At 42.5% G+C, this 24,979-nt stretch overlaps 3 protein-coding genes across 4 annotated transcripts; 2 read left to right on the top strand and 1 right to left on the bottom strand.

Annotated features, from left to right (window-relative positions):
- Positions 1-84: 84 nt before the first annotated feature.
- LOC308385975 (uncharacterized protein) lies at positions 85-9,585 on the bottom strand. 2 transcript variants are annotated; one of them, XM_080865223.1, is made up of 17 exons: positions 9,453-9,585; positions 8,300-8,376; positions 7,794-8,091; positions 7,420-7,572; positions 6,355-6,431; positions 5,816-6,146; positions 5,353-5,592; positions 4,850-5,195; positions 4,512-4,750; positions 4,261-4,416; positions 3,936-4,163; positions 3,397-3,727; positions 2,934-3,173; positions 2,434-2,536; positions 2,096-2,334; positions 1,845-2,000; positions 85-1,747 (listed from the first exon to the last, which is right to left on the bottom strand). In XM_080865223.1, exons 2-8 carry the CDS (start codon positions 8,372-8,374, stop codon positions 5,068-5,070), a joined length of 1,302 nt encoding a protein of 433 aa, XP_080721349.1. In that variant the 5' UTR covers positions 8,375-8,376; positions 9,453-9,585; the 3' UTR covers positions 85-1,747; positions 1,845-2,000; positions 2,096-2,334; positions 2,434-2,536; positions 2,934-3,173; positions 3,397-3,727; positions 3,936-4,163; positions 4,261-4,416; positions 4,512-4,750; positions 4,850-5,067. The 2 variants fall into 2 exon arrangements, with proteins under 2 accessions (XP_080721349.1, XP_080721350.1); XM_080865224.1 differs by lacking the exon at positions 9,453-9,585 and having other exon boundaries at positions 8,300-9,010.
- LOC308385996 (leucine-rich repeat-containing protein 31-like) lies at positions 7,992-11,130 on the top strand. The gene is made up of 5 exons (XM_080865259.1): positions 7,992-8,030; positions 9,186-9,288; positions 9,614-9,778; positions 9,943-10,098; positions 10,372-11,130. Exons 2-5 carry the CDS (start codon positions 9,234-9,236, stop codon positions 10,827-10,829), a joined length of 834 nt encoding a protein of 277 aa, XP_080721385.1. The 5' UTR covers positions 7,992-8,030; positions 9,186-9,233; the 3' UTR covers positions 10,830-11,130.
- Positions 11,131-11,934: 804 nt separating this feature from the next.
- LOC308385997 (kinesin-like protein KIF1B) lies at positions 11,935-17,410 on the top strand. The gene is made up of 10 exons (XM_080865260.1): positions 11,935-12,006; positions 13,866-14,008; positions 14,538-14,757; positions 15,266-15,714; positions 15,813-15,946; positions 16,047-16,108; positions 16,203-16,348; positions 16,527-16,708; positions 16,924-17,094; positions 17,188-17,410. The coding sequence occupies exons 4-9, from the start codon at positions 15,691-15,693 to the stop codon at positions 16,937-16,939; spliced, it is 564 nt and encodes a 187-aa protein (XP_080721386.1). The 5' UTR covers positions 11,935-12,006; positions 13,866-14,008; positions 14,538-14,757; positions 15,266-15,690; the 3' UTR covers positions 16,940-17,094; positions 17,188-17,410.
- The last annotated feature ends 7,569 nt before the right edge of the window (positions 17,411-24,979 follow it).

Raw genomic sequence — 24,979 nt, 5'->3', positions numbered from 1 at the left:
TCATTTTGCAGAAAAAAGAGACTGCTAAAAATAAAAACATAAGAGGTTTTTGGACAAAGTTTGTGTTCTCCATTCTTTAAGCAATTCAATTCAATTCAATTTTATTTATATAGCACCAAATCACAACAAAAGTCGCCTCAAGGCGCTTCATAGATACAGAGAAAAACCCAACAATCATATGACCCCCTATGAGCAGCACTTTGGCAACAGTGGGAAGGAAAAACTCCTGTTTAACAGGAAGAAACCTCCAGCAGAACCAGGCTCAGGGAGGGGCGGGGCCATCTGCTGCGACCGGTTGGGGTGAGAGAAGGAAGCAACGGTTAGAGCACCATTTAAGCACCCGCACAGTTTCAAAAGTACCGGTATCGGATAAAACCTAAACGATACCCATCCCTAAACAGAGTATAGATAAGGAATCTCTCAAATACTTCATAAAATGAGCATGTAGAAAGTGATCTAGCATTCTGAATGTTCACAATGACTCTCAGAGAGAGACCTGCTTCATTTTAAATCAGCCACTCGTGTGCCACGCCCAGAGTGCTGACCATTTGGGATGTGGAAGAAAAAAATCACGCCAAGTCAATGTTCAAAGGCAATGGTCATGGCCAGTAGTGGAACAGAAAAGCTAGTTCTGCCATCAATGGCCTGATGGGCCAGTATGGGATCTATAAAAATGAGAGACAGCTACTCCTCCCTCACCCCACTCAGTATCACTGGTATGAGGTTGAGAAGGGGAAAATGCATACAGGTCAATGCTGAACACATGAGAAGCTACTTTAAGGCATATCACCCAATTTGTAATATTGCTAAACATTTCTTAAGGCAGACGAGTCATGCTGGCTGGGTCAGTGTCATTTTTGTTGTAATTGATGTCTGGTTTGTTCTGTTCCCTAGTGATGGGTAGGGATGGGTACCAGTATCCGGTGTTCTGACATAATCCTTGAAATAGTAATAACACAGTATCCTCAGCAAAGATGAATTAAACAAGTTTTATTTTAATGGAAGTTTACTTCAAGTCTTCAGATTTTTACTGTCTTTTATTTGATTACTTTAAAGTATATGATTACATTAGAGTAATTAAATAAAGACAGTTTTGATGGAGCTCCTGAGCCAGCCCAAGCTCTCTATGAAGACGAGGAAAAACTCCCCTGGGGGGGCCAGACTGACGGGAAGAAACCTCGGGAAAGCCCATTCAAAGAGAGATCCCCTTTCCTGGGATGGCTGGGGGGGGTTACAGGAATTCCAAAACACTGAAATTTAAAGTGGGCCAATTAAAAAAAATTATTTCCTGAAAAAAAGAAAGGTAATTCATACATCACACATAAATGATAACGTCTGAATTGTGTGTGTTTGTGTGTGTGTGTGATAGGCTTATCTCAGCCAAGTGTGATGCTGTAGCTCCTCCAGCGTCGGCCGCGTCTCCGGGACTTTGGTTAAACACGCGTCCAAGAAATCCCGGCAGTCTGGAAAGAAAGGAAAGAGAAAAAACATGAAGATGATAGTTCCAGTGGTCCAAGCCATCAGTCAGTCTTGAAGTGTGACGTTTTCTTACTTTTGGACAGATGTCTTTTGAATTTCAGGCGCTCCACAGGACGCCTGTCTTTTTCAGGCTCTTCTCCACAGGACGCCTGTCTTTTTCAGGCTCTTCTCCACAGGACGCCTGTCTTTTTCAGGGACAATCTTCACCCACAAATTCATAAAGTCCTTGTGAAGGGTCAGTTTCTCAATGATTGTTCGCCCATGGTACCTGTGGAAGATTACAGTTGTCATTAATTTTCATTAATTGTGTAAACTCACAGAAAATAAAACATTGATGCACTTCAAACCCATTTAAAAGTACCCACCTGGCTTCAGGTGCAGCATCCCCTGCCATTCTAGAGGCAGCAATTAGAAATCTTTCAGTGAAGGTTCCTGTTTTCAGGGTGACGGCTGCTCCAAGTTTGTCAGCCAGCTGGTGCAGGTGTTGAGCCGTGCTATTCCTCACTGCAACACAGCGATGGCTGAGCAAGGACAATATTAGACACACAACTCAGTGAACATGATCTCTCTTTCATGTCTTCTAATAAAATCACTACAGCTTCTTCTCTCCTCTTACGTCAGTCCTGTGTTAAACAGAGCGCTCAGAATCCGTCCATGGCTGCAATTTTCCACCATGGCATCAAGCGCCAGATTGACCTCCTGATGTAGAAAGTTGTTGTTGGTCATTGCAAGCTTCAGCAATAGAGCTCGGCCTGTTGTTTCAACTTCTGGGTCCATTGTTCTCTGGAGCTGAATGTAGAGCTCATTGATGGCATGTATGGCCTCAAAGGCTATTGCTGAGCGTTGGTTTTTCACCTAAAATGTGAGTGAAAATCATCAGTTGAGGCTGTAGTATGCACTTGAAGGGAAACTAGCTGCATGAAACGCATATAAGAAACATAAAGTGTGCAATACCTCCTCAATGAGGACCAGACACACTTCATGTAGTTTAGTCTTCAGGATGTCCGAGTGGTGCTTTGCCAGAGACTGAATAGTTTTCTACTGTCTTTTCTTAATCCTGTATTTACACAACACAACATTGAACACGACTTCAGGAACACCACAAATAACACAGCCACATTATGCAGCACTGTTTCTGTGCAGTATTTAATGTCTCCTTACTACGTTTCTTACCAGTCGTCTGAAGACAGCAGACTAAAGCTGTGGGACAGGCTCTCTACAGGTGTAGCTACAGGCGGGAGTTTGACCCTGCTCTCTCTTGGATTATTCTGACTGCACTGACTGTCTGCTTTCTTGTCTGATAATCAACGAGGTTAGTAAAAAGAAACTGTCATTTCTTCTAATTCGAAGCATGATGCAGTGATTAATTGTTCATTAAAATCTTTTTAAAAAATCTCTTAATTTAAAGTTTGATTATTCAGCATCTTCTACAGTTACTGAGGAAAACCACTTACCGTCTATAGGGACGACTTTTGCACGGCGCAGCAGCGTCCCAGGCCGAGGTCCTCGTTTTTGCGGTATGGGAACTGTTGGAGGTTTTGGAGTCAAAGGCTTTACTGCAGTAAATGTTTTGGTTGGTACTGTGTGTCCAGGTGAGGTTACAATCCCATCCTGGAAATGCTGCAGTTTTTCCAAAATAGGCCCAAATTTGTCTTTTGCTGTCAAGACTCTTATTCCACGAATGACCTTCGTGTCTGTTTAGACAAAAAAATAACTAAATAACTACAAATTGACATCTTACAAAAACAACAATAAACATTTTTCTTCCTGATTTTTTTTTTCTTCAAAAAAGCATATAAAATGAATGGACAGCAAGAATGTGTAATTTAGCATTAAAATAGATAATCTACAGTGTCAAATTTTAAAATCTAAACTAACTGATTAACAGCAGGTGTAACCACTAAAGAAAAGCATCACCTTTGAACCGACCTGCTCCTGAATGTTTAGCAGAGAAAACAGGCAATTGCGATGGACAAGCTGCTCGAGGAGGTGGAGGAACTGGAGTGAGCGGTGTCATCTCAACAGGACTAACAATGAAAGGAATGGCCCTCAGATCACTTGGTGTGTGTGTGTCTGCAGAGCTGAGGCTACTCAGACTTCTTTCAGGGTCCTCCTGATTCCAAAAGGGGTCATCCAAACAGTTCCAGCTTCCCTGGACTATCTCTGGAGAGCCTGCGCATTGCTCAGGTAAAGGTGGGAGTTGCACAGCATAATCTCTGGGTCTCTGTGCGATATGCAATGTGTCTGCCTGTTGAAAGAACACATTTGTCTTACTGCTCTGAGCTTTGTGAAAGTCCAGGATCCTGGACTCTGTGGTGAAGCGCTGACAGTTGCTCTGTCTACAGTGACTTACACAAAAATTACACTGTGCAAAGCAGCAAAATATAACACATCTCTCAGAAACATTTACATTTGATCAGCAGAGAAGTCAAGAATGAGTATGTTTAGTTACTTACATCTCCACCTGTGCGTCCCCTTGTCCGTCAACTGGACACACAGGAACTCCCTAAGCTCTTTCTTCTTCGCAGGACGCCTGTCTTTTTCAGGCTCTTCTCCACAGGACGCCTGTCTTTTTCAGGCTCTTCTCCACAGGACGCCTGTCTTTTTCAGGGACAATCTTCACCCACAAATTCATAAAGTCCTTGTGAAGGGTCAGTTTCTCAATGATTGTTCGCCCATGGTACCTGTGGAAGATTACAGTTGTCATTAATTTTCATTAATTGTGTAAACTCACAGAAAATAAAACATTGATGCACTTCAAACCCATTTAAAAGTACCCACCTGGCTTCAGGTGCAGCATCCCCTGCCATTCTAGAGGCAGCAATTAGAAATCTTTCAGTGAAGGTTCCTGTTTTCAGGGTGACGGCTGCTCCAAGTTTGTCAGCCAGCTGGTGCAGGTGTTGAGCCGTGCTATTCCTCACTGCAACACAGCGATGGCTGAGCAAGGACAATATTAGACACACAACTCAGTGAACATGATCTCTCTTTCATGTTTTCTAATAAAATCACTACAGCTTCTTCTCTCCTCTTACGTCAGTCCTGTGTTAAACAGAGCGCTCAGAATCCGTCCATGGCTGCAATTTTCCACCATGGCATCAAGCGCCAGATTGACCTCCTGATGTAGAAAGTTGTTGTTGGTCATTGCAAGCTTCAGCAATAGAGCTCGGCCTGTTGTTTCAACTTCTGGGTCCATTGTTCTCTGGAGCTGAATGTAGAGCTCATTGATGGCATGTATGGCCTCAAAGGCTATTGCTGAGCGTTGGTTTTTCACCTAAAATGTGAGTGAAAATCATCAGTTGAGGCTGTAGTATGCACTTGAAGGGAAACTAGCTGCATGAAACGCATATAAGAAACATAAAGTGTGCAATACCTCCTCAATGAGGACCAGACACACTTCATGTAGTTTAGTCTTCAGGATGTCCGAGTGGTGCTTTGCCAGAGACTGAATAGTTTGCAAGCCGTGTCTTTTCTTAATCCTGTATTTACACAACACAACATTGAACACGACTTCAGGAACACCACAAATAACACAGCCACATTATGCAGCACTGTTTCTGTGCAGTATTTAATGTCTCCTTACTACGTTTCTTACCAGTCGTCTGAAGACAGCAGACTAAAGCTGTGGGACAGGCTCTCTACAGGTGTAGCTACAGGCGGGAGTTTGACCCTGCTCTCTCTTGGATTATTCTGACTGCACTGACTGTCTGCTTTCTTGTCTGATAATCAACGAGGTTAGTAAAAAGAAACTTTCATTTCTTCTAATTCGAAGCATGATGCAGTGATTAATTGTTCATTAAAATCTTTTTAAAAAATCTCTTAATTTAAAGTTTGATTATTCAGCATCTTCTACAGTTACTGAGGAAAACCACTTACCGTCTATAGGGACGACTTTTGCACGGCGCAGCAGCGTCCCAGGCCGAGGTCCTCGTTTTTGCGGTATGGGAACTGTTGGAGGTTTTGGAGTCAAAGGCTTTACTGCAGTAAATGTTTTGGTTGGTACTGTGTGTCCAGGTGAGGTTACAATCCCATCCTGGAAATGCTGCAGTTTTTCCAAAATAGGCCCAAATTTGTCTTTTGCTGTCAAGACTCTTATTCCACGAATGACCTTCGTGTCTGTTTAGACAAAAAAATAACTAAATAACTACAAATTGACATCTTACAAAAACAACAATAAACATTTTTCTTCCTGATTTTTTTTTTCTTCAAAAAAGCATATAAAATGAATGGACAGCAAGAATGTGTAATTTAGCATTAAAATAGATAATCTACAGTGTCAAATTTTAAAATCTAAACTAACTGATTAACAGCAGGTGTAACCACTAAAGAAAAGCATCACCTTTGAACCGACCTGCTCCTGAATGTTTAGCAGAGAAAACAGGCAATTGCGATGGACAAGCTGCTCGAGGAGGTGGAGGAACTGGAGTGAGCGGTGTCATCTCAACAGGACTAACAATGAAAGGAATGGCCCTCAGATCACTTGGTGTGTGTGTGTCTGCAGAGCTGAGGCTACTCAGACTTCTTTCAGGGTCCTCCTGATTCCAAAAGGGGTCATCCAAACAGTTCCAGCTTCCCTGGACTATCTCTGGAGAGCCTGCGCATTGCTCAGGTAAAGGTGGGAGTTGCACAGCATAATCTCTGGGTCTCTGTGCGATATGCAATGTGTCTGCCTGTTGAAAGAACACATTTGTCTTACTGCTCTGAGCTTTGTGAAAGTCCAGGATCCTGGACTCTGTGGTGAAGCGCTGACAGTTGCTCTGTCTACAGTGACTTACACAAAAATTACACTGTGCAAAGCAGCAAAATATAACACATCTCTCAGAAACATTTACATTTGATCAGCAGAGAAGTCAAGAATGAGTATGTTTAGTTACTTACATCTCCACCTGTGCGCTTTCTCTGAATCAAATCTTCAAAGCGATGGAAAAAGTTATCTGATGTCTTTTCAGACATGCCTGAGATAAAAAGTGAACAAATTGTTTAGAAATAGAAAGTTAGTGAGTGCTGCTCAGTGTGTGAGTGGCAAGTTCTAACTGAGCTGCTCAGTAAATAACTGTTATGATGTGGAACTCACAGAGCATTTTTTGAAAATATTCATATATATACACTATTTTGTGTTTACAAAAATATCAGACATGTCTAAATCAAAGGCAGGTTATGATCTCTAATTATGATCTTTAATCAACAAATTTAAATAGACGTCCTAATCACAGCTTCTAAAACTAGACAACACTATACTGATAAATTCATATAAAACAGCAAAAAGGAGATAAAAGCACTGTCATAAATAGAGAAATAAGTACAGTAAATAAATAAATACAGTTTTTAAAAAATATAGAAAAAAAACATGTGTCATTTGTTACAACGACAACAAAATAGCAGCTTGGACAAAGCTGTTTCTTCAAGCTTCGCCTGCATTTAGGGTCTGCAAACCTCTGTCCCACAGGAAGAAGCTGAAATCCTCCAATAAGGGGTGGGAGTCATTTAAAGTAGAGTAACTCATCCTCTACAACTGCCTAGTATTCAAGGACTCTATGTTAAGATGCTCTAACATGGTACAGTACCTTCAGAAACGCCTCAAATTTCTTAGATACTGAAAATTAAATCTCTTCTCAGGAACCTTTTCTCCATTCAGTAGAAGTAGATCTAGTATTCATTTTAAAGTTCTAATGAAGACAGCAGACTAAAGCTGTGGGACAGGCTCTCTACAGGTGTAGCTACAGGCGGGAGTTTGACCCTGCTCTCTCTTGGATTATTCTGACTGCACTGACTGTCTGCTTTCTTGTCTGATAATCAACGAGGTTAGTAAAAAGAAACTGTCATTTCTTCTAATTCGAAGCATGATGCAGTGATTAATTGTTCATTAAAATCTTTTTAAAAAATCTCTTAATTTAAAGTTTGATTATTCAGCATCTTCTACAGTTACTGAGGAAAACCACTTACTGTCTATAGGGACGACTTTTGCACGGGGCAGCAGCGTCCCAGGCCGAGGTCCTCGTTTTTGCGGTATGGGAACTGTTGGAGGTTTTGGAGTCAAAATAGGCCCAAATTTGTCTTTTGCTGTCAAGACTCTTATTCCACGAATGAACTTCGTGTCTGTTTAGACAAAAAATAACTAAATAACTACAAATTGACATCTTACAAAAACAACAATAAACATTTTTCTTCCTGATTTTTTTTTCTTCAAAAAAGCATATAAAATGAATGGACAGCAAGAATGTGTAATTTAGCATTAAAATAGATAATCTACAGTGTCAAATTTTAAAATCTAAACTAACTGATTAACAGCAGGTGTAACCACTAAAGAAAAGCATCACCTTTGAACCGCAATTGCGATGGACAAGCTGCTCGAGGAGGTGGAGGAACTGGAGTGAGCGGTGTCATCTCAACAGGACTAACAATGAAAGGAATGGCCCTCAGATCACTTGGTGTGTGTGTGTCTGCAGAGCTGAGGCTACTCAGACTTCTTTCAGGGTCCTCCTGATTCCAAAAGGGGTCATCCAAACAGTTCCAGCTTCTCTGGACTCTCTGTGGAGAGCCTGCGCATTGCTCAGGTAAAGGTGGGAGTTGCACAGCATAATCTCTGGGTCTCTGTGCGATATGCAATGTGTCTGCCTGTTGAAAGAACACATTTGTCTTACTGCTCTGAGCTTTGTGAAAGTCCAGGATCCTGGACTCTGTGGTGAAGCGCTGACAGTTGCTCTGTCTACAGTGACTTACACAAAAATTACACTGTGCAAAGCAGCAAAATATAACACATCTCTCAGAAACATTTACATTTGATCAGCAGAGAAGTCAAGAATGAGTATGTTTAGTTACTTACATCTCCACCTGTGCGCTTTCTCTGAATCAAATCTTCAAAGCGATGGAAAAAGTTATCTGATGTCTTTTCAGACATGCCTGAGATAAAAAGTGAACAAATTGTTTAGAAATAGAAAGTTAGTGAGTGCTGCTCAGTGTGTGAGTGGCAAGTTCTAACTGAGCTGCTCAGTAAATAACTGTTATGATGTGGAACTCACAGAGCATTTTTTGAAAATATTCATATATATACACTATTTTGTGTTTACATGGCAACGGGAGGAAACAACCCGGCAAAATAACACATGACAGCGAGATAAATTTATTGGATTGCCAGTCAGAGAAGTGTGATTCGTCACTCCAGTAAACACATCTCCACTGCTTTAGAGTCCAGTGTTGAGATGCTTAAATCACTCCATCTGACGCTTTGCATTGTGTTTGTCAGTGTAAGGCTGGGATGCAGCTGCTCAGCCATGGAAACCAATGAAGTTTGGACATCTGTAACAACAGCAGACTGCAGATATTGGTGACTTAAGTGCACTATGAGCCTTAGCATCAGCTGACTAGCTGTCATTTCCAATTACTTCCACTTTGTTATAATATCACTAACAGCTGACTATGGAATATTTAATAGCGAGGAAATTTCATGACTGGACTTGTTGCACTGGTGCATCCTATCACATTACCATGCTGGAATTCATTCAGTTCCTGAGAGCGACTCGTCCTTTCACACATGTTTGTAGAAGTAGTCTGCATGCCTAGGTGCTTGATCTAATAGACCTGTGTCCATGGAAGTGATTGGAACACATTAATTGAATGATTTGGATGGGTTAGGGAATACTTTTGGCAACATAGTGTATGCCTGACCTTACAAACTCTATGATTATAACAGTCATTTTCACTGTTTTCAGAACACAAGTTATGGTTGGAGATATCATGACCGCCACCCCACCATACAGATGTTTTGGGAGGTATTTGATGAACTAACTGAAGAGCAGAGGAAAGATTTCCTTCGTAAGTACTTGCTGAAGCCTCCATTATGATATGTTACTGAAATCACACTGTATCATATAAAACATTAGATTTTTCTGCGCTTTACCAAGATACATTAGAGAGCAGCATTGTTCTGATTAATATACTGTAAAGCTGCTTCTAGCTGGTGGACTGAGCCGCCTCACCTTTCACCTGGCTCACGTCACACACCTGGAGAGACTCGACCTCCACCTGTGTTGCCTCACGCGAGATGATCTAGAGGCTCTGAGTCAGTTGCTACCAATCTCACACGCCGGACACTAATCGCATGCTCGCTGCAGCAGTCATGTGACTCGTTGTTTTTCAGTCCAGGTGCTGCCCTCTCTCACTGCACTGACCGAGCTTGATGTGTCATCCAATAAGGAAGTGGGAGGTGTGGTCCACCTGCTGGTCTCCGCCCTCCCTGCGACACAAATGAGGAGGCTGCCATTCAACAGCTGCTACATGAGCAACGAGTCCTTCACTGCTCTGGGTAACACACACACACACACACACACACACACACACACACACACACACACACACACACACACACACACTTGTTTATTTATAGAAGTTTTCCTTCAAGTCATTCTCCCTGAATACCTCTTCCACCCTCTAGCCTGAAATGGTGAAAACTTTGTGTTTATGCATCAGCCCTGGCGGTGTCCTATCTGCGCACGGTGGATATTTCCTGGTGTAAAGTGGTTGGCGGTCACTTGGCGCTCCTGCTGGATGCTCTGCAGCCATCAGTCGTCAGCGAGCTCCGTCTTTGCAGCTGCGAGCTCACCACTGATGACATGCAACATCTGGGTAACTAACACACAATGACATTATACTTTTTCTTTTTTGGTCTGTAGTGGATCATTAGGCTGCATAAATGTATATTAAGACAAGTAAAGCCTGAAGGAAATTGATATTTCTTTCATTTATTTCATGCTGCCAGCATCTGTAGCTGTCGTATAAAACAAAACAATGAAACTATTCGGTGTTATTTTTGTCTCCATCAGAAACATTGTGAACAAAACAGTAAAGTGAACAGGCATAAAGTGATCAGTTATCAATGGGTCCTCTTCCTCTGTGCAGCTGCCGTGTGCAGACGGGGCTGTCTCTCCTCACTCCGTGCACTGGATCTGTCCTACAACAGCTTGGTGGGAGACAACGGTTGGTGCAGTCTGTTTGCAGCAGGAGGTCTGGGCTCTCTGGAAGACGTGGATGTCAGTTTGCGACCTTCAACCTCTGCTCCGTGCTCAGCCTGGCTGCCCGCTCTGCTCCGAGCTCTGCCTCAAATTTCGGCGCTGGCTCGACTGGCCATGCAGAGGTGGACAGCTGACTGTCAGGAGAGAGAGCAGCTCAGGTACTGTCTGAAAAAGAGGAGCGTCCTGCTGGAAAGGGATCCAGATTTACAAGACACATCATCAGCATGTAAAGGGAACAGTCAGGAGAGCCTAGAAGAGAGTCAGCCTGAGGAGATTGGAGCGGACCGCACTGGAATTTACTGTCAAAGAGCGACCCACTTTGTTGCTTTATTATTATTTTTTTAAGTCTCTGTTACCACAAGAAGGTCAGTGTTGAGGTCAGCTGCATCACGTCTGATGTAAACTGTGTCACACGTGATGGTTTCAGGGAATACTGGGAACTTACAGAGTTAAGCACAGCTGGTGTGGGTTATCATATTTGTCGTCTCTCACCTTGGCTGCAGGGTCTGGGTCTTTCCAATGCAGCAGTCCTAACACTTGAGACACACATGCCGAGAAGTGGGGATACCTGGAAATGGACAAAGGCTTTCAGCAGAGTTTTAAAGCAGCTATTCAGGAAAAGAGCTGTGAATTATCTGCATACCTTGTTAGGTAATCAGCTATTTTGGGGTTCTTTAACAAATCAACCAAAAGGTCGACTGAGTATTTTCTCGTCAGAGTACCTTCACCGTTCACGATGATGTTGAGCACAAGCTGGAGCGTTTGATGGATGTTCTTTGCATCAAAGAGCTACGAGGAAATCCCAGAGAGTAGAGACAGGATATTATGTGAATCAGCATGAATGTTGTTTGTTGTTCAACAGATAAAAACAAGAAGAGAAAATAGAAACAAAGTAAAAAAGGAACAATTGTTTCTGCCGTTAAGAAAAAAAAATGAGTCATGGCAGAGACCTGCAGAAGTCTTGAGTCTCATTTGATGACATTTTGTCAGATTGCCTTGTAATTTAAAAAAAACAAAACTGTTTTTTGAGCAAAAGTTCTCCAGATTTTTTTGGAGTTCTTTCAAAGTTTTCTTATTTTTGGACGTTAGCTGCTTTTTCACTCTTTTTCAGTCCAGTCTGTGCATCTGAACATTTACAGAAAGATTTCTTTGTTTCGTCTTTAGACACTTTGTTAAACGCAGATCCCAGCAGAGTTCGCCTACCTTCTCTCCAACCTTCTCAGGTTTTGTGGATATTATACATGGTTATGCTGAGGATATGTCGGCTACTTTCCACTGGAAATGCCTTTTGGTTAAACTGTCAGCGAGGAATTTGCACTGTTACATTTTTATATAACTTTAATGCAAAAAAAACAGCTGCTTGTTTAAGTGAAAATACACTGATGGGGTTTTTTTCTATTCATGAACAGGAGTGTGATCAGTTTAATAAAAGAAAAAATAACCATAACCAAGATATGAGGGGAAATCTTGGACAAATACAAGCAGACTGGAGCAGCCAGCGTTCAAAACACCGACGTTCAAGGTAACAGAAGGTTCCCGAGCCACATCCACCCAGCTGGTTTCTGTGTTTCTTGTGTATTTGTGTACACTGTGACTTCATGGCTGTCTTGGGCTCCAGCTCTTGTTTTGGTGTCTCATTAATTTGATTTAAGCTACTGCAGGGACATGAAACGCAACACGATGAAGTGGCTCCATCTGCGCTAATGAAAACACCATTTTTAATTACAGGCCACTGCACACATATTGAAATAGTTATGTACAGTTCATATTTCTGTTGGTAGTTCTAGAAAACAATCTTAAAATCCACAAACCAAAAAACGCTTCTGATTATTTACCAGTTCAAACAATAAAAATGTCCTTGGTGTTGGTGTCTTCTATACAGGCTCTTGATATACAAACTATAAGATAAATACATCCTAGTTTTATACATCACTTCCAACACAACCAACCTCAGGTGTGTTCATTACTCTACGGGTTTATTTTAAAGTCTGCTAATGAGTGACATGAAGTTTTATCAGTCCGGTGACCTGTCCAGGGCGTATCCTGCCTCTCACCCTATGACAGCTGGGACAGATTCCAGGACGTGCAGAAGAAAATGGACGAGTGGACGTTTTATCATCTCCAGAACAATACTCGTGCTGGGTTTTGTATGAAGTGGTCACAGGTAGTACAATATGTGTGAACTCACCAAAAATGGTTCTATAACACAAGACATTTAATTTACACAAGACATTGATCCCACCAGTGAGATATTGAGATCACTGGTGCTGAGAGAAAAGCCTTTTGTTACCAGACTTCTTTAACCTGCTGCAGTTGACTAGTTTCCTGCAGGATTGAACCACATTTGCAGTGAGTACTAGGTCTTGTCAAAGTAACTGCTGACACTTCACTGGCATTAACACGTTCCCTATCCTCCTTACAACTAAGTTTAACTTGATGTGATTTTAAAAACTAACTTTTACAAAACGTATCCACTGATTCGGTTTGACTCTGGTTTCTAAAAAGATGGCGGGACATGTTTTTACTTAATATTGTGTTTGCTTTCCTGTGACTTCACACACTCGTGTGGTTTGTCCACACACAATCTGGAGCTACAAGAATGACCTGGATGACTCAGCACGAGTGATCTTCAATGATCACCGTTCTGTTAGCGCACAGCGTGCAGTTCTCACAAGTGTCTTTGTGTCCGGGGATGCGCGTCCAGGTACACACCGGTTCACTCCTTGGCGGCCGCTTATCGGGGCCTGGAGCCTGGGGCTCGCTCGGGCCACTTCGGAGGTGGGGGTGCCCCCGGCCTCTCGGCCTGGGGCTCGGTCACTCAGGCACGGCTGGCTGCCGGCGGAGCTCACGGGCGCGTCACTGCAACTCCCCCTGGCTTCTGCTCCGCGGCTGCTGAGTGAGCCCTCATCTGGGACTCTCCTCAGCTCTTTCTGGGACAGTGGCGCGGCTGCCCCTCTGTTGGTCTTCCTTGGTCTGTTGTGTTCTGGGGGCCTCTGGATGTCTGGAGTTTTGATCTCCTCCATACCTGCTTCATGCCCTGGAGGACGGGGCTGTGGCCCCCCCACACCCTCTAGCAGATCATTACATGAAGGAACCTTTTTAAAAAACAAGCGCGTCCATGCTCACAGGTGCTCACACACACAAACTTCACCCTTTTTGGCTCCTACCTCAAAGCACACTGTGTTCTGTTGATCTTATGTGCTGCACAATAATGTTTAATATTTAGTATTTACTGTCATATTCCCATATATCATTGTGATGTTGTTTATTCTATTACTCTTGTTCTCTTCTGCTTGTTTTCTTTTTTCTTTCTCAACAGGTGATCCAGGTGATTAATAGATGCATTTTTTTTCTTTTTTTTTTCTATGGCTTTGTGTCCAGATATCAGCGCTCACCTGGCTGGTACCAAGAAGGTTCAGCAAGTGCTCCCCAGACCTGGAGTCCTGGACAGATTCTTCCCAGACCAGCCTCAAGCTGTGCAGCAGATCCGAGCGACATTGGCTGACCTCTACACTCTAGACATGGTGAGAAAAAGGGCACGGTTTGTTCATTGTTTGGAAAATTTGGCATTAGATAATCCTCACCTGGGTGTTGCTGTTCAGTGTAAGCAATATCATTTGCATTTTATTCCTCTGATTTATTTCTCTGTGGCGTTTATGAACTCGTATTTCTTAGGCTGGCTTTTAAGGAAGGAGAAAAGGTATGTATCAGTTGGCTGGGAAGAAAGATGGAGGTGGAAAGGATGTGCAAGCTATGGGACAAAGTTGCTGAGACTAGGTTAAAAAGAGGTGAGGATCAGTGAGCAGGAGTGTGGCTTTGTGCTGAAAAGAGCACAACAGATTGTTTGGAGAGAAGGTGAAGGAAAGTCAGCTGAAGCAAGACAGTTTGTGGAGTTTGTGTTGGACTGTATGTTATGCTGGGAGCCTGGGGATTAGTGCACTTTGATTCCAAGTTAATACTAACTAGTGTTTCTCACTGGTTTTTGGGTGGTGGAGTAAAAGGGATTGGTTGGTGGCTGTTTCTAATGTTAGCCTTTTCTTGGTTTTCTTACAGGCAGGGTAAAGACATGGTGATGAATGAGTGTGTGGGCCGTCTGCTGAGGACCAAGAGCTCAGGACAGTCAGACGGGGGTGTCGCAGCAGGAGTCACCGTGCTCGACAACCCTCTGCTGTCCTGAGATGTCAGACTCCTGCCTGCACATACAAACCACACTGAAGTCAAAGTTCCACCTGCACCTCCACCTGTTCTTGCAACAGCATGAAAACTGACAGAGGTGAGACAGAAGAAAAGTTCTTGTCTATTTTTTTTTTTTTTTTACTAAGTTAAGGAATTAAGTTAAGAAGAGTGATTAAATAAATAGTTTCTTGCATTTTTGATTTAATGATTGTGTTTAGGATTATTTCAGAAACATGTTTAGAGGATCTTTGTAAGCCTGTATTTACTTTAAAAGAAGGGAAGCACTTCTTCATCCTACAGAAAAGGTGACACATTACAGATGAGTTCATAAAAAGTGTCTCTGTCACTCTTTCAAGGCTCTGTCACTTTTTCTTTTGTACTGGAACAGCATGTTAAAGTAGGCCTAGGCTGCCATCTTGTGGCAGTGTGTTGTTACTACAACATATGAAATTGTGTTTCTATTGGAAATATAATTCAGCGCCACTGAGCCGCTCTCTCAGTTACAAACTGAACCTGTTTTGTAGACGTATAAATCACTAAGTACAGTGAAGCTTTTGGTTTTGTAAAAGTGTTTCTTATTCTAAATGCATGTTGATTTTTATCAGGGTGAAGAGCAGTTAGCAGTGCATTCATGGACATCTTTAAACTATTAATTGAAGAATCTTTGGTCATGATGGCATGAACTAGAAGCGTGAGCTCCAGGTGAGACTGCACAGAACAACAAGTGTCCTTAAACTGCATCAACTGATGACGTCTTACAATTTTATTCCACTGTGTGTTTTTATCATTGAATGTTTCTGTCTTTGTGTACATGTAATGCAGACACTAAAGCTGAGCCAGAACTTCATGCTGAAGAGAAGGATTCTTTTAAAATGCATGGGGGAGCAAGCGAGTCAGATACCAAGGGCACAAAGATGAAGCAGGTCTGATCGGAAACCGTTTATTTCCAGGCCAGGGAGCACAAATAAAAACACCCTTAAAAGGTTCCCTCCTGCTCAACCGCGTCACTCCCTACGGAGAGAAGATCTACATGACCTTATCTGCGTATCTGGAGGTCAGCCGCTGCTCCGCCGTGTTGTACCTGTTTGTACGTGTTTTTAAGTCTCTTGATGTCATCGTGTCTAACACACACCCTTTATCTCCTCTCTGCAGCTGGACCATTGCATCCAGCCTGCCATTATCACCAAAGACATCTGCACGGTCTTTTACTCCCGAGACGCCAAGATTTCCCCACCCCGTTCTCTCAAGAACCTCTTTGGGACTGGATACTCCAAAACTCCTGACTGGTAAATCTGGGCTGCTGCACTGTGGCCATCTCTGTTTCACAATCAAAGATATCTGCCCTGTTACAAAGTTTCCTTGTTCAAAACTTCTGCTTCATTATAGCAACCGAGTGACTGGGATCTACGAGCTGAGCTTGTGTAAGATGTCTGACACTGGAAGCCCAGGTGAGCGGCCATGAAACATGTTTAAAGAACGGCAGCTGTTTTATCATAATTCTGTGGAGAGCTTCATCCTAATGAGGGCTCATGTCCTGAGCAGGGATGCAGAGGAGGAGGAGGAAGGTCCTGGACACATCAGTGGCTTATGTGCGTGGAGAGGAGAACCTGGCCGGCTGGAGGCCCAGAGGAGATAGCCTCATCCTAGAGCACCAGTGGAAGCTGGAGAAGATGGAGCAGCTGCAGGAGGTGGGGCCTTAAAAGATTCATAAAGAAATAAATCTGTTTAATATCGTAGAGGGAAAAATGACTTTTCAACTCAAAGACCAAAGTGCTATTCTAAAAAGTTTTTTCTTAGAGTACAGACTTTACATGACTAACCTCCCCTCTTCTCCCCACCTCACATTCGCCCCCATCTTTCGTCCAGGTGGAAAAGACCCGTCACCTTCTGGGAGAGGCGGCTCCCGTGGGAACAGCTCCCACCACCAAGTCCCTGAGTGAGTCTCTGTCCCCCAGCGTGAGCTCCGGCACTCTGTCCACGTCCACCTCCGCCTCCTCGCAGATCTCCAGCACCACCTTTGAAAGCGTGAGAAGGAGCTGGCCACCAAGGTGAGAAAAACGTGGGCTTAGTGGGCGTTCTTGTTGCTGCCTTCTTCCTTCTCTGCTCGGAGCTGATCGGTCTTGTTCCTGTTGTGTTGTAGTGCCTGCGCCTTCTGACACACACCTTCAATACTGAATACAAGCAGCTGGTGAACAGCATCAGTGACTGCAAGTTGAGAAATAATACAAAGAAATAAAAAAATAGCCTTTCTGTGTCACATCAGGGAGTTCCTATATTGACGTCTACCTCATCCTGCTGTTGTTTCACTTCAGCTTTCTCTCATCTCACCGATCGGACGTGATCCATCCGTGACGAGCTTCAGCAGTGCCACCCTCACCCCTTCCTCTACCTGCCCCTCTCTCTCGGACTCGCGCTGTGGCTCCATGGGCCAGAAGTAAACATATTTTTAGGAACATTGACCTCGATCTGCAAACGGTTATTGACAGGTTATCTATTTGATTCTAACTTGGTGTGATTTGTGTTAAAGGACCCCTGAGAACAGCTCACGTGCCTCCAGTCCCTCCTGCTCAGACTGTGAAAACTTCCCGATGGTTCCCACTCTGGAGACCTCCTACCTTGCGCGGGCTGCAAAGAACGAGTTCCTGAACTTGGTGCCTGATATTGAAGAAATGCGACCAGGGTGAGTAATGCCATATTAACCCAAATACTGTCACTATGACATGTGTCTCACAGACCAAATGTAAGTCGACACTCATGTTCTCTAGTTCAAGCAGAAATGATGTGGATCAATTCAAATTCCTGAGCCTGGATGATTTCAGCTGGAAACAAACCAACTCTGCTTCTTCCTCAGATAATTCAATTCAATTCAATTTTATTTATATAGCGCCAAATCACAACAAAAGTCGCCTCAAGGCGCTTCATAGATACAGAGAAAAACCCAACAATCATATGACCCCCTATGAGCAAGCACTTTGGCGACAGTGGGAAGGAAAAACTCCCCTTTAACAGGAAGAAACCTCCAGCAGAACCAGGCTCAGGGAGGGGCGGGGCCATCTTCTGTGACCGGTTGGGGTGAGAGAAGGAAGACAGGATAAAGACATGCTGTGGAAGAGAGACAGAGGTTAATAACAGATATGATTCAATGCAGAGACGTCTATTAACTCATACTGAGTGAGAAAGGAGACTGGAAAGGAAAAACTCAATGCATCATGGGAATCCCCGGCAGGCTACATCTATTGCAGCATAACTAAGGGAGGATTCAGGGTCACCTGGTCCAGCCCTAAATATATGCTTTACCAAAGAGGAAAGTTTTAAGCCTAATCTTGAAATCTTGTCTTCTGAATCCAAACTGGAAGCTGGTTCCACAGAAGAGGGGCCTGAAAACTGAATGTGTTCACTGACCGGTGTTGCCAGCTTTGGTGGCTCGTCTCCCGCTCGAAGAGGACCAAAAAGAGAACAATACAGTGTTCAGCTGCCTGGCTGTGCTCTACACACACAGCCCTGCTCTGGTACAGTAAAAACCACATTTACATTTGTTTACATTTCCAATGTAGAGGATGAGTTTAGATCACTGTGGTCCAAGCTTGTCGTCAGTTATAGAAACTGGATGTGTTTCCTTACATTTATTTTGTGTTGACAGAAGTCTTTGATTCATATTGATTATTAAAGCGGGCTTTAACCTGTGGAGAAACGCGTGTGTTCTTGCTCCTTCAAACGGTTTTCTTCAGAGATTTCTCACTGTTTGTACACATGCTGAGTGGCTAGTTTTGAAAACACTTACTTTACCTTTACTACTCTGCTCAGAAATGCAACCTGTGACCTTACACAGCCCAAAAACTTATCCTAAAACATAAATTAACAAGGACAGAAGCTTTTTACAAATGCTTCAACAGTGTAATTCTAACAAGGTATGCAATACATCTAATGTCAGTTCAGAGGTATGAAGTGATGACACTTTGACATCACTGAATAAAAGCAGTCTTGTCATAATAAGCTTTGCTGTGGACAGTTGGCGCGTTCATGTTAAACTTTTTCTTACAAATAAAAAAGGTAATCAGATGTTAAGTTTGTTCAGTTTTAGTTGTTCTCATCGTGTTGCTCCTCAGATCTCCCGTTGTCCCTGAGCCTGACTAAAGCTCGGCAGCTTGTTTTCAGGGCATGGCAATGCAGATATGAGCTAAATGTGACACAGCAAAGAAAAATCAGAATCAAGAAACCCTGAGCTGACTTTCATGGCTGCAGACGTGACATTAAGAGCCTCACAGATCAAAAAAGTATGGGATTTAAACTGCTTCTAGACCTGCACACGTCTGTTTCCAGGGCAGGATATCCATTCCAGTGCAGCAGAAGGAGCGGTCAGTGTGGACCTCGGTGCTGTACAGGACCTCCTGGAGCTGCTTGTCTCCTGGCATCTGGGCTTTCACTCGTATCTGAAGGACAAAATAGGAAAATCAAGTTGCTCTCACTGTCACCTGATTTCCACAGACTGCCATCTGACCACATCCCTGCAGTTGGATCCCACCGCCGTACCTCTAGGATGGGTCTTCTTGGTGTCAACCCAAACCACCCTCTCCTTCAGCTCTGAGCTGAATATATACACATGATTGCTTCTTAAAAAACAAACAAAAACAAAAAAACGTCCCCACACGGAGTGAGACTCAGTCTTGGATGCCCAGATCAGCCAGTGTGGTGTCCAAGAAAGGGAAGGGTTGGTTTGCCAAGTTGGGCTGTACCTCGATGGGCAGTGTCACCAACATGGGGATATCCTGCTCCAGTCTGACGCGCAACATCTTGTTGTGGGACCCCGGGAGCTTCCTGTCTGCCGATCCGCCTCTCCGTTGGCCTGCTCCACAGTCGCCGCCTCCTCCAGAGAGCGTTTTGTGTCGTCTGCTGCCAGCTTGACTTGCTGATCTTTATCTCAGGAGGCAGTGGGTTTTTACCCTCTCCCCCTTTGATCCTGTGCGTTATCGTTTAAAACTCGCTATCTGCATCTTTTGGCTCCAGCACGTCTTTATTGTTAGAGTTGTTGCTTGCTGTGTTCTTCTGCAGGGTGCTGATGATTCATTGTTCTGCTTCTTCTGATGGTAAACGCCTCTGGAAAGCCTGAATATGTGAGCGCGTCTGATTCATACAGAGTTCTGCTCTGCCCCCCCGGACTGATATATGCAGCCAGTGTGAATGTGTGTTATGTATCAATCACATGTTAGGTTCATTAGACTGACACAAGGGTGATGCACGGATGTTGGTGTTTTTAGGGCCAAGTGTGAAAGTGGAAGAAAGACAATTTGCAGGTTTCTTTTGAAATGTTAAAAGAATGTTGGAAATTTGATCAGAATACAGTAAAAATGAGAGAAACAGACATTTTTCTCAGATCATTGTGTTAAATTGTCATAATCGCCGTGTTCTTTAAGACTATCAGCTCTACTCTAAACAACCCTGAAAGCCTCTGCTGACACATGTCATCAGTTCCTTTCTTTCTTTGTAAACAAGGTCGAGTCTGTCAGGTCAGCAATAGAACTTCCTACAGATGACCCATCAGTGTTTATTCCATGACTGTAAACATGTTTCCATTTGTCACTTCAGTCTTTACTCTGAAATACAGGAAATGACATCATGGCTCAAAATCTTTGTCGTTCAAACAATTCTTTATTTAACAATATTTTAACTTTATTTAACAAAATACATTCAATAAAAACTTAAACAACAGAAAACTGATTTTTAATCCAACCACTGAAAAAAAAAGGTAACGACTGAACACAAACAGAAGAACAATTTATAAAGATTAACATTGAACTATAGGAACAGTTTGATTCACAGCCTCATTTGAACTTTAACTTAAACTTAAGGAGAGCCGACCTGAACTCTGTGGAGCCTGATCTCCAGGGTTTTAAGTTGGACTCTGAAACCAGAGGATGTCTCTCTCTCTTCAGATTCACTCTGATCCTGTGATGGGAATGATTTCAGCCCTGCGTGATCGCGCTGATGTTTGCACAGAGCAGATGATGAAGTGAATGTTTTGGCACAGTGGTAACAGTGAAACAGTTTATTAGTAACGTGGGATCGTTTGTGTGCAGAGTATGAACTGAGATTACTGAAGCTCTTGTCACACTGCTCACAGCTGTAGTTTCCTTCCATGTGTGTACGTTCATGCTTGTTACGATTACCTGACTGTGAGAAGCTTTTGTCACAGTGTCTGCACTTGTATGGTTTCGCTCCTGTGTGGACTCGTTTGTGTCTTTTAAGCTGACTTGCAGTGGTGAAGGATGACCCACACTGATCACAGAGGTGCTTTTTGACCCCACTGTGAAAGAGTTCATGTCGTTTTAAGTCAGCTGATGTGGGGAAGCTTCTCCCACATTCTTTGCAGTATTTCAGTTTGTCTCCAGTGTGTTTACGTTGATGTATTTTTAGGCTGGCTTGGTGACTGAAAGTTTTTCCACAGATGTCACAACGAAAGTCTTTCCCACCACCACAGCGATGACAGGGTTGAGAAGTGGATCCATCTGTGTCGCTCTGCTTCTAAACAAAGACACAAAGACAGTGTAAGTCAGTCCTTCAACACTTTTATCCTGGAAGTCGCCTGAAATAAAGAGCATCTCTGCAGACGTCCAATTACATTTTACTGTTTCAATTAACACACTCAGTTTACTGGGCTACAATAACTACAATACTACCACCATAATACTACAGCAATACTTATTTAATATTACAGTAACATCTGACTTACACTTAAATGAAATGAAAACCTGAATAATGGCTCAGAGCTACTCTTCGGTGCAGTAGAAGTGCTAACATGCTAACACGATTTAATGAGCACACTTGTTCCAAACAGTCAGACTGAACTTACAAGAATAAAATAAAAATACAAACCTCACAGTAACTGCACTTGTAGAGTCTCTTTCTGGTGTGGATCTGTTGGTGTTCTCTCAGGTACTGTGGAGTTTTAAAAGTCTTCTCACACAGGTCACATTGATAAGGTCTCTCCTCAGTGTGGGTAAACATGTGGTGTTGTAACTGTGCGTCTGTTGTAAAGTATTTACCACACTGATCACACCAGTACACATCTTCTCCGGAGTGAATGCGTAGGTGTATATTTTGGTACCCTAGCTGGCTGAAGGTTTTTCCACAGATGTCACAGCTGTATGCCTTAACTCCAGAGTGGGTAACTAGATGACTCTGTAAGTGGCTACTTCGAGTAAAAGCTCTGCCACACTGATCACAGCTGTAAGCTTTAACTCCACTGTGGACGACTTGGTGTCTTTTCAGGGAATTCTTCCAGGAAAACGACTTTCCACACAAGTCACAGCTGAACGGTCTCTCTCCAGTGTGGATGAGCTGATGTTGTTTTAGTTTAAACTTCCAGGTAAAATCCTTCCCACACTCGTCACAGGTGTTTTTTTTCTCTCTCTTTCTTCTGTGAGGTTTGTCGGCCTCCTGAGAGCGCTGACTTCTCGGTCCATGTTGGTCCTGCAGTGACAGAGATACAGAGTCAGTGAGTGAAATGCAGTCATTGAACAAACTGAAGCTTCAAACTCCCTCCATTAACACTAGTTTTAAACCTGAAGGTGGAGTGTGGCACCAAACACCACCAGAACCTGAACGACTGCAGGTGCTGATAAGTTGCGGTCGCGGTATTTCAACATCTAGTTAGCAATACAGAAGACGAGCGAGAATAAATGGAGTAATATTTTTTATGTGGCAGGTAATTTCAAATGCAGCGATTCTATCAGCCCAACAAACATCAGTAAACACACAAACTGTTTGTGTGCAGTTTGTCTCACAATGTGATGTAAAGACTGCAGTAAAATCCTCTGCAGGTTAGTGCAGGATAAGCAGGCAAGTTTACTGTAATGTGATGGATTTAAGTAAAGAACAGTGTGTGACTGGTGCACAGTGACTGTGGTGCTCATGTCAGAGTTAGATTACATCAAGTGTAGCAGAGATTAACTTAAACTTAAGCTCATGATGCTGACATTCATTCACTGAGCTCCACCCACATATCAACAGTATAGTGTCTAATATAAAGACAGTGTACTGTCAGTGTAGAGAAAGGAAATCAGCCAGGACAACTCGTGAAACATCTGCTGACATCTGGTTGAATTCACAGAGAGCAGCAGGTCAGCTGATCACAGCCTGCACATTAAAAAAAATCTACTGGAGCTCTCAATAGAAATGATTGTGAGCTGTGACCCTTTTCCCCACACTGAGCCACTACAGCTGATTTTAGGGTTGAATCCTGCTGAATCCCACTTTAACATCTTCCTGCTCATTTTGATGTTTAGAGGCAACGTCACCGTCTAAGATGTAGGCATTGTATACATTGTATACATTATTTCTACATTACATTAATATTGCACAAGGTTCACTTAGTTTAGCATAAAATATACATACTGTATCAGTACTTCAGCTTTTAATGGAGTATTTCTTAACACTAGTATCTGTCACCTTCTGTGTTGAGCTCATTGTTTTCTCTGCAGTGGCTGAGCTGAGTCCAAGTAGCTGAAATTTCCTCTGCTGCTCCGTCAGACTCTTCTCCTCCTCCTGATCAGCTGGGACACAAAACAGAACTTTGTTAAGCTCCACACTGCACTGAAGAGTCAAAGTGTCTTATATGTTCATCTGAGAACACACAGAACACATTTTAGCTTCCTTGGGTGGACAACTTGTTTGAAACAAACACAAAAGGTTTGAACACCGATACCAAATTCAGCAGTATGGCACACCAGTACCAGGAGAGCAATTCCTCTTTAAAATATGCCCTGGCCAAGAAAAAACCCGACAATATACGTGTGCCGTGAGAAATGATAGATAGATAGATAGATAGATAGATAGATAGATAGATAGATAGATAGATAGATAGATAAAATTTATTGCAAACATGCAAATATAATTGAAATAACAACAGAAAAAAATAAAAATAACAAAACTTAAAAATCATCAAGTTTTCATGTAAATATCTATGTCTACAGAATGTGTGTGCTCGAAAAGGAGTAGGATGAAGTTTTCTTGTTCCTACCCCCTTATTTCAAATTTCATTGCTTACAAATCCATATCCAGGATTCAACATTATTTGATCATATATTTAACTATGTACAAGTCTAACACATTGAACATACACAAATAAAACCATTTTCAGCACGTAAACCAGAACAACAACAAACTACATTTTTTACATAAACTAATCACTCTGTTTATAACAGCCGCTTAATCTCTGAGTTTATTTTCTATCTATGTGACAAAAACCTTAATGAACACTTAAGGTTGGGTTACTCAGGCCTTGATTTATAAAAAATGAGGACACAATGAGACAACTCAGTCACTGAGAGGAAGATTTCCTATATTCATGCAATTTATTATATTTTGAACAATCGTGTGAATTTTTGTATTGATGTACTTGTCTTGATTTCATCTGTATATCCGAGTGGGTGTAGAAATCTGAGCCATCATCTGAGTAAGCCTCATCACAACTTTGCGCTGATAAAGGCAGCTGTGTTTTAGCCTGGAACACATTTATTTTTACATTTCTCATAAATGTATTTCATTATAGCACTTTTACCGCCAACATGTTGGGTCTTTTGGAGCCGGAAGTGACCTTATATGGAAGAAGGGTGGCGCTAGCTAGCTTAGTTAGCAAGCTGCATTCATAAGCTGTGCAGGTGCCACAGAGATGCTAAGTAGCCTTAATAACAGACTAATAAAACAACAGAAACTCTGATTACAATGAGCTCATTTAAAAGCTTTCTTCTAATAAAATTCTTTTCTTCTCTGTGTTTCACAACCTTTTGCTGATATCTTTCTGTAAATTAGTTTAAAGCAGCTTGAGTCAATTTAGTCAGATTTTTTTTTCCAACTTGTTCACAAAAACTTGAGAAGAGACACCGAGGAGAGCAACAGAAAGACTCATTCAGGAGCTAAACTCAAGATTAACTAGACTCGGATTAATATTAGCTCGGTGCTTACCTTTAAATCAGTCTTGACAATAATCGGAGAGAAAAACGCCATAAAGCGGGAACTCGGCTTCTTCTTCTTCTTCTGCTCTTGTATTTTTTGGCGGTTAAAGCTTTAAGGCGCATTACCGCCACCTGCTGGACTGGACTTTTCATGTCCCAAACATCATCAATTGGGCACAAATTTGTTGGAGTTTCTGTTAATAAAAAAGATGGAATTCAAGGATCTTGTTATTTGGTTTGTTCGTTTTCACCATTTACTCTACAATTTTCTGCCAGTGTATAGCAAACCCCACAGCTCAAATCAATGAAGAATTTAGTATTTTTAACATATTGCTTAAGCTGGAACCAGCAGCTATATAGGCCTAATTT

The sequence above is a fragment of the Rhamphochromis sp. 'chilingali' genome (genome assembly GCF_963969265.1).
Source record: "Rhamphochromis sp. 'chilingali' genome assembly, chromosome: 18".
Classification (NCBI taxonomy): Eukaryota; Metazoa; Chordata; class Actinopteri; order Cichliformes; family Cichlidae; genus Rhamphochromis; species Rhamphochromis sp. 'chilingali'.
Note: the sequence above shows the minus strand (reverse complement) of the source record. Positions and strands in the feature narration are given on the sequence as shown.